This window comes from Oncorhynchus kisutch, linkage group LG19, assembly GCF_002021735.2.
Source record: "Oncorhynchus kisutch isolate 150728-3 linkage group LG19, Okis_V2, whole genome shotgun sequence".
NCBI lineage: Eukaryota > Metazoa > Chordata > Actinopteri > Salmoniformes > Salmonidae > Oncorhynchus > Oncorhynchus kisutch.
The window spans coordinates 21,821,811-21,830,436 of NC_034192.2; the positions used below are offsets into that span (position 1 = coordinate 21,821,811).

Below are 8,626 nucleotides of genomic sequence, written 5' to 3' on the forward strand. Positions count from 1 at the left end.
AATCTCCCTTGATCTGGGGCTCCACGCAAGATCTCACCCCGTGGGGTCAAAATGATCACAAGAACAGTGAGCAAAAATCCCAGAACCACACGGGGGGACCTAGTGAATGACCTGCAGAGAGCTGGGACTAAAGTAACAAAGCCTACCATCAGCAAGGGCATTGAAGATGAAACGTGGCTGGGTATTTCAGCATGACAATGATCCCAAACACACCGCCCGGGCAACGAAGGAGTGGCTTCGTAAGAAGCATTTAAAGGTCCTGGAGTGGCCTAGCCAGTCTCCAGATCTCAACCCCATAGAAAATATTTGGAGGGAGTTGAAAATCCATGTTGCCCAGCAACAGCCCCAAAACATCACTGCTCTAGAGGAGATCTGCATGGAGGAATGTGCCAAAAAAACAGCAACAGTGTGTGAAAACCTTGTCAAACGTTTTGTAAGTCTTCACCTCTGTCATTGCCAACAAAGGGTATATAAAAGTATTGAGAAACTTTTGTTATTGACCAAATACTTATTTTCCACCATAATTGGCAAATAAATTCATTAAAAATCCTACAATGTGATTTTCTGGATTTTTTTCTTCTCATTTTGTCTGTCATAGTTGAACTGTACCTGATGAAAATTACAGGCCTCGCATCTTTTTAAGTGGGAGAACTTGTACAATTGGTGGCTGACTAAATACTTTTTTGCCCCACTGTATATATTCGTTTTTTTAATGCAACCACAGGAGGATTCAGGACCCTGCTACCTCGCTGCAAAATACTGTAAATAAATGTGACTGGACAATTGTCTGAGCCTAAGCGGCAAAAAAAAAGACCGTTTTTACATACACTTACGTGACAAATTGTAGACACCTGCACGACAAACATCTCATTCCAAAATCATGGGAATTAATATGGAGTTGGTCCACCCTTTGCTGCTGCTATAACAGCCTCCACTCTTCTGGGAAAGCTTTCCACTAGATGTTGGAACATTGCAGCGGGGATTGCTTCCATTCAGCCACAAGAGCAGTAAGGTCGGGCTCTGATGTTGGGCGATTAGGACTGCCTCGCAGTCGTTGTTCCAATTCATCCCAAAAGTGTTCAATGGGGCTGAGGTCAGGGCTCTGTGCAATCCAGTCAATTTCTTTCACACCGATTGACAAACGCTTTCTGTATAGACCTCCCTTTCAGCATGATTATGCCCACACGCACAAACAGGAAAGGGCCTTCCCCAAACTGTTGCCACAAAGTTGCAAGCACAGAATCATCTAGAATGTCATTGTATGCTGTAGCATTAAGATTTCCCTTCACTGGATCTAAAGGGCCTAGCCCAAACCATGAAAAACACCCCCAGACCATTATTCCTCCTCCACCAAACTTTACAATTGGCACTACGCATTGGGGCAGGTAGCGATCTCCTGGCATCCGCCAAACCCGGATAATTCCATCGGGCTGCCGTATGGTGAAGCATGATTCATCACTCCAGAGAACGCATTTCCACTGCTCCAGAGTTCAATGGCGGCGAGCTTTAGACAACTCCAACCAACACTTGGCATGGCGATCTTACGCTCGGCCATGGAAACCCATTTCATGACGCTCCTGACAAACAGTTATTGTGCTGGCTTTGCATCCAGAGGCAGTTTGGAGACACCCGAGGTCAGACGTTTGTTAAAACACACTACGCGCTTCAGCAGTCCCGTTTTGTGAGCTTGTGCGGCCTACCACTTCACAGCTCAGCCATTGTTGCTCCTAGACTTTACAATAACAGCACCTATGTGTATTAATTTTACTATCAATTGGGGAGAGAGCCTCAAATATCACATTAATTTGTACATCTCCACAATACACATATGAATCATGGCAAAGTTGCTTTCTGTTTGTCACATTTGTTCCCATGGGTAAAATAAAAACAAATGATTGATTGACAAATAGTGCCTCCCACAATGCAGGCAAGTTGCATCTGAGGAGGAGCAACTGCAGAAAATTGAAGTTGATTGCAGTCGAAACTTCATGAGCTTTGATCACATGGTTCTTGTGAAGTTCATGCAGTCGACATGTAGGCGCAAGTCAGACAAAATGTATCCCCATAATGCAACACTTTGAAAAGCGAATCGCTCTAACGCGCCAACATTCATCCACAAAGGCAAACGCATACGGTATGCCTTTGATTTTATTAGGCAAATGGATTTACAAAGAAACAATTATATTTATCCAATGTATGGTTATGTCAAACAAAATACAAAACAAGTCTACCTTCTACCCCATTTTATGGCATCTGAAAGCAACAGTGCCCTGTAGAGGACAGTGTGGGTGCTGTCAAAACTGTGATCCCTGACTGTTCTCTCTGAACACACCAAGCGTGTGCTTCTGTCTAGCTATGTTCCATTCACTGTACTATGAAAGCTAGTTATTACAAATATTGCCTCGTCAGACCATTACTCTGTTCCAGCTGGCTGATAGGTACTGTTTGGTGTAACCGAGAATTTTCAACCAACCTTAGCCAGACTATCGATACGTCTAAAATTCCCAACTTGGAAGACAATCAATGTCTTATAAACATCCATGTCTAGTTGCAGGGGTTCATTTAAGCAATAAGGCATGAGGGGGTGTGGTATATGGCCAATATACCATGGCTAAGGGCTGTTCTTATGCGCAACGCAGAGTGCCTGGATACAGCCCATATACCATAAACCCACGAGGTGTCTTATTACTATGATAAACTGGTTACCAACGTAATTAGAACAGTAAAAATTTTACGTTGTCATACCCATGGTATATGGTCGGGGCGGCAGCGTAGCCTAGTGGTTAGAGCGTTGGACTAGTAACCGAAAGGTGCTAGATCAAATCCCGAACTGACAAGGTACAAATCTGTCGTTCTGCCCCTGAACAAAGCAGTTAACCCACTGTTCCTAGGCAGTCATTGAGAATAAGAATTTGTTCTCAACTGACTTGCATAGTTAAATACCACAGCATTCAGGCCTCGAACCATCAGTTCATAATTTAATTTAGAAAATCGGTTATTCAATGAAATAAAAGTTCTGCTCCATGAAGTAATCCAACAATGTGTACGTCGCCATCTTAACCATTTAAAATCTTCTCTCATTGATCAAGAGAGGTAGGTCTCCACCACAAAGTGCTGCATGTCATGATGACACTCACCTGTCTCGATCAATGAGTGAGAAGACTTGAAATAGACAAGATGGCGGCGTACACATTTTTGGATTACTTCATGGAGCAAAGAATTTATTTAATAACAGAGCATTTTCTAAATTCAAACAAAGCCCCTGCAACTAGACATTGGCGTTTAGGAAGACATTGGTTGTTTTCCAAGTCGGAAATTGAGTGAGTGTCACCAAGGTTGGTCGGAAATTCTGTGATACGCCGCAAACAGTACCTAACCTGTAATGGTTAATGGAGCTTCACATTAGCCCGTTGTAATCACTAACTATATGAAAGCATGTAGTACAGGAGATCACTAACACTATCTTCTGTAAGTGCAAGTGGATTCCAGAACACACTAGTTAAGAAACAGTGCTGTAAACACAGAAGGACTAAGAGCTGAAGTTGAACCAAGCAGACAGGTAGGTTAGTTATGCACAGAAGAATGGGAACAGTCTTGTTACTGTCAATGGTAATATCTGACTGTATTCCATTCTGCATACTTCCATGTCCAGTCCACCCAAAGGAGCATGAAAGTGGATTTCCAGTGTTTTCTTTATACCATTTTGACTCCTGTTCAGCTCAGGCTCCCTCCCTCAGTAACAGACAAGCTCCATCAGGACTCGTGGCTATTGGTCAATGCCCTCTTCCATCTCTGCTTCATTGCTGGGGGTAGAGCCTTCTTGTTCTGGGTCGCCTGGGAGCACGTCTGTGACCTTCTGAATGAGCTCCTCAATCTGCTCCTCTGATAACCGCTCCTCACTCTCCTCTACCATCTACACACACACACACAGAGTTAATCTCACCCACAACAAACACTCGTGTAGGATAGAAGGAGATGAGCAGGAGAAAGGGTGAGAAAGGGAGGAGTGTAAGTGAATAAAGAGTGAAGGATAAGCGTGGTCTCACCAGTTGGATCTCTACAGCAGTCTCTGGTCTGTGGTTCAGTAGCTGTAGCTTCTCAGCCCTATGGACAAACACATATCACTGTCTGTGTGTGTGTGTGTAATATGTTTCCGAATGACATGTGTTTGACAGAGATTACACAGGGGGTAGGAGGAGTGGGTAGCGTGTGTGTTTTGCCACTCACTTAGTGAGTTTGTGAGGCACCATGGTGGTAAGGAAGTTCTTGACAGTCTCTGGGTTCTGCCTGCTGCACGGAGTCTTGGACAGGTACTTCAGCGTCTGGAAAGAGAGAAAACAGGCGTGTGTCTGCTGCAAACCCTATACATTAAGTTCTGCTGGTTTCTGGCTACAGTGTGTTTGAGAGTGTGTACCCATCGTGGTACTAACCTCGTACAAAAAATGTTGAGGTTCTGCGGTGTGCTACTAACCTCGTACATGATGGTGTTGAGGTTCTGTTGTCCAGCGCTGTGTTTGTTCTTCCCACTGTCCTTTCTCTGTTCCTTCAGATCTGTCAGGAGCTGGTACACCTAGGAGAGAGAAAGATTGAGAGGGAGATAGAGGGGGAGTGAGTGAGTGAGAAAAAGAGATTACCGGAGGGAGAGATGGGATGCAAATACAGTGATGGGGGGGGGGGGGGGGGGGGGGGGGGGGGGGGGGACAGAAACAAACACAGTGGGGGGAGGGAGTGCATGAGACAGAAATAAATGCAGAGGAAGGGAGGGAGAGACTGGATGCAAATACAGTGATGGGGGGGGACAGAAACAAACAGTGGGGGGAGGGAGTGCATGAGACAGAAATAAATGCAGAGGAAGGGAGGGAGAGACTGGATGCAAATACAGTGATGGGGGGGGGGACAGAAACAAACAGTGGGGGGAGGGAGTGCATGAGACAGAAAGAAATACGGAGGGAGGGAGAGACGCGATGCAAATACAGTGATGGGGGGGGGACAGAAACAAATACAGTGGGGGGAGGGAATGCATGAGACAGAAAGAAATACAGAGGGAGGGAGGGAGAGACGGGATGCAAATACAGTGACATATAACATGTCAAAATGACACAAAAAAATTATACAATGGGCCGCAGCCAAATAATATAAATTACCTCATAGTTGCTGAGCATAGCAGCATTAGCATCCTTCCTGAATGATAAACATGAGACAGATGATTGAAAAGGTCTAATATCTTACAGTGTAATGCCATGAGATTGTACTACATACTTGACTCACTCAACAAGTGAAAATGTAGAAGACCCCGTGACCCACCAAAACTACAGATTTATAGTGGTAATCTTTGTTGATTTGTGAGATTTCCTAAAGTCTAAATGTATTCTTTAAATAGTCTTGAACCAGCAGGTTAGCATTTTTCATAATGACAAATGTTCTGGATGCAGAACTGGAGACTGGTCACGTACTGGCACAGCCACAAAATCATAAAATCTGATTTCAAACCGAACCTTAACCACACTGTTAAGCCGAATGCATAACCCCAAATTTTAATTATGACCAAAAAGCCTATTTTAACTTTGCATCCTGCCTATCTAAGGTTTAAGGGGAAATCGATCAGTTCTGACTCCAGGACAAGACTCGTGATAATAAACGCCAACCTGCATACTGGTAATCGGAGGACAACATGTTTGTGCCAGAAAGAAAACCACTTTATAAGACATAACTAACTAGTAGTACCTACTCTGGTTATTTAGCTGAAAAAATACATGATTCCATACTCATCATGATCAGGCACAAGGCATCCAGGCAATAAGATGTAGGCCTAGCTATCATCTTTGTTTTATAATCACCGTTTGTTGCGTGCACTGCTGAGTCTTTACAGGAAAAGCTAGCTATATATTTCACAAGACAACAACTACGTACAACAGTTAAACCATTTTAACATAAATCTATGTCGATGAAATAAATTGTCAGAAAATGCTTACACTTCCATTTTGCCAGCAACTCTAGCTTGATCCCTTGCCAATTTAATCCGTCTGGAAACATGTTTGCTGATAAAATGAGTTCCTAGCCCGCAGACGTTTATATAACTCGTGACATTACCGTTCTACTAGTAGCAGGATATTATGCTGGCAGCACGATCTCGGATTTGATTTGTTTTAGGACTCTAGTGCAATATAACTGTTTTTCACAGCATTGAACCCACCTCGGAAAAAATGTATGGATAATTTGACGTATTCTTCTTATTATTAAAAGTTTACACAAATACTATAACGCTGAAAGTGATTGTGCAGGCTATATTTAAAACAATACACTTTTAATAAAATAGAAATGTGCACTGAGTGCACAAAACATTAAGAACACCTTCCTAGTTGCACGAGTCCCCCACAGTTCTGTCAAGTTGGCTGGATGTCCTTTGGAGGATGGACCATTTTTGATACACACAGTTCTTGACACAAACCAGTGTGTCTGGCACCTACTACCATACCCCGTTCAAAGGCACTTAAATATTTTGTCTTCCCCATTCACCATATGACTGGCACACATACACAATCCATGACTCAATTGGCTCAAGGTTTACAAATCCGTATTTAACCTGTTTCCTCCCCTTCATTTACACTGATTGCACTTCAAAGCATTTCATCGGTAGCCATGAAGTACTTTGAAAGGCTGGTCATGGCTCACATCAACACCATCATGCCGGAAACCCTAGAACCACTTCAATTCGATACTGCCCCAACAGATCCACAGATAACGCAATCTCAATCGCACTCCACACTGCCCTTTCCCACCTGTACAAAAGGCACACCTTTGTGAGAATGCTGTTGATTGACTACAGCTCAGCATTCAACACCATAGTGCCCACAAAGTTCATCACTAAGCTAAGGAACCTCTGACTAAACACCTCGATCTGCAACTGAATCCTGGACTTTCTGACGGGCCGCCCCCAGGTGGTAAGGGTAGGCAACAACACATCTGACACGCTGATCCTCAACACTGGGGCCCCTCAGAGGTGCGTGTTTAGTCCCCTCCTATACTCAATGTTCACCCACGACTGTGTGGCCAAGCACGACTCCAACACCATTATTACGTTTTCTGAAGACACAACAGCCTGATCACCGACAACGATGAGACAGCCTATGCTGCCCTACTAAGCAAAAAGGCAGTAACTGCTCATTTGGTCAAAAATTGGTTAATGTAATTTTTTGCTACATTAAATACATGCTTAATCATGTGGACAAGTATCCTGCCTCTATTCTATTGTGTTTTGGAGAAAATGGGGGTCATGTTAGCAGTAACTGCATAAAGTTACTGTGAAACCAAGGTAAATAAAAGCCCTTTTTCTCAGTTCCACGCTATGAGCAGTTACTGCCTTTTCACTTGGTAGGGCAGTATGGGGAGGAGGTCAGAGACCTGGCAGTGTGGTGCCAGGACAACAACCTCTCCCTAAATATGAGCAACACAAAGGAGCTGATCGTGGACTATAGGAAAAATCTAATCAAAACACATTTTATTTGTCACATGAGCCGAATACAACCTTATAGTGAAATGCCTACTTACAAGCCCTTAACCAACCCTGCCGTTTGAAGAAAAATACATCAAAAAAATGAGAAACAAAACTAACAAATAATTAAAGAGCAGCAGTAAAATAACAATAGTGAGGCTATATACAGGGGGTACCGGTACAGAATCAATGTGCCGGGGCACAGGTGGGTCAAGGTAATTGAGTTAATATGTACATGTAGGTAGAGTTATTGAAGGGACTATGCATCGATAATAACAGAGAGTAGCAGCAGCAGCGTAAAAGGGGGGGGGGGGTAATGCAAATAGTCTGGGTAGCCATTTGATTAGATGTTCAGGAGTCTTATGGCTTGGGGGTAGAAGCCTCTTGGACCTAGACTTGGCTCTCTGGTACCACTTGTGGTGATGTAGCAGAGAGAACAGTCTATGACTAGGGTGGCTGGAGTCTTTGAACATTTTTAGGGCCTTTCTCTGACACAGCCTGGTATACAGGTCCTGGATGGCAGGAAGCTTGGCCACAGTGATGTACTGGCCCATATGCTCTACCCTCTGTAGTGCCTTGAGGGCAGAAGCTGAGTAGTTGCCATACCAGGCAATGATACAACCCATCAGGATACTCTTGATGGTGCAGCTCTAGAACCTTTTTAGGATCTGAGGACCCATGCCAAATCTTTTCAGTCTCCTGATGGGGAGAAGGTTTTGTCGTGCCCTCTTCACAACTATCTTGGTGTGCTTGGACCATGTTAGTTGGTTGGTGATGTGGACGCCAATAAACTTGAAGCTCTCAGCCTGCTCCACTACAGCCCCACTACAGCCCCCTGAACAGGCCCCTATTAACATCGACAGGGCTGAAGTGAAGAGGGTCAAGTTCCATAGTGTCCACATCACCAACTGTACATGAGCAAATGTATGAATATGTTAACAAACAGGGTCTAAAGTACGATTTTCATACGGGTTTTAGAAAAACATACTCCACTGAATCAAGACAACTTTACTTGACTGACTTCATCAGGAAAGAGATTGATGAGGGAAATCTGTGTGGTACTGCTTGACCTACAGGAGGCCTTTGATACAGTTATCCACTGCCTCCTTATCTCCAAACTGGAGGGACTGGGGT

The 8,626-nt window shown here is 43.9% G+C and overlaps 1 protein-coding gene across 3 annotated transcripts; it reads right to left on the reverse strand.

The window, feature by feature from the left end:
* Positions 1-2,107: 2,107 nt before the first annotated feature.
* On the reverse strand, positions 2,108-6,067 carry crcp (calcitonin gene-related peptide-receptor component protein). 3 transcript variants are annotated; one of them, XM_020452406.2, is made up of 6 exons: positions 5,973-6,067; positions 5,145-5,181; positions 4,472-4,570; positions 4,228-4,322; positions 4,047-4,104; positions 2,108-3,913 (listed from the first exon to the last, which is right to left on the reverse strand). In XM_020452406.2, the coding sequence occupies exons 1-6, from the start codon at positions 5,978-5,980 to the stop codon at positions 3,767-3,769; spliced, it is 444 nt and encodes a 147-aa protein (XP_020307995.1). In that variant the 5' UTR covers positions 5,981-6,067; the 3' UTR covers positions 2,108-3,766. The 3 variants fall into 3 exon arrangements, with proteins under 3 accessions (XP_020307995.1, XP_020307996.1, XP_020307997.1); XM_020452407.2 differs by having other exon boundaries at positions 2,109-3,913; positions 5,729-6,011; XM_020452408.2 differs by having other exon boundaries at positions 2,109-3,913; positions 5,838-6,001.
* Between the last annotated feature and the right edge of the window lie 2,559 nt (positions 6,068-8,626).

Coding starts and splice junctions, on each gene's coding strand:
- crcp (XM_020452406.2), bottom strand. Junction 4,323..4,471: donor TCAACACCATCATGTACGAG/GTTAGTAGCACA, acceptor CTCTCTTTCCAG/ACGCTGAAGTACCTGTCCAA. Junction 4,105..4,227: donor GTGCCTCACAAACTCACTAA/GTGAGTGGCAAA, acceptor GTTTGTCCATAG/GGCTGAGAAGCTACAGCTAC.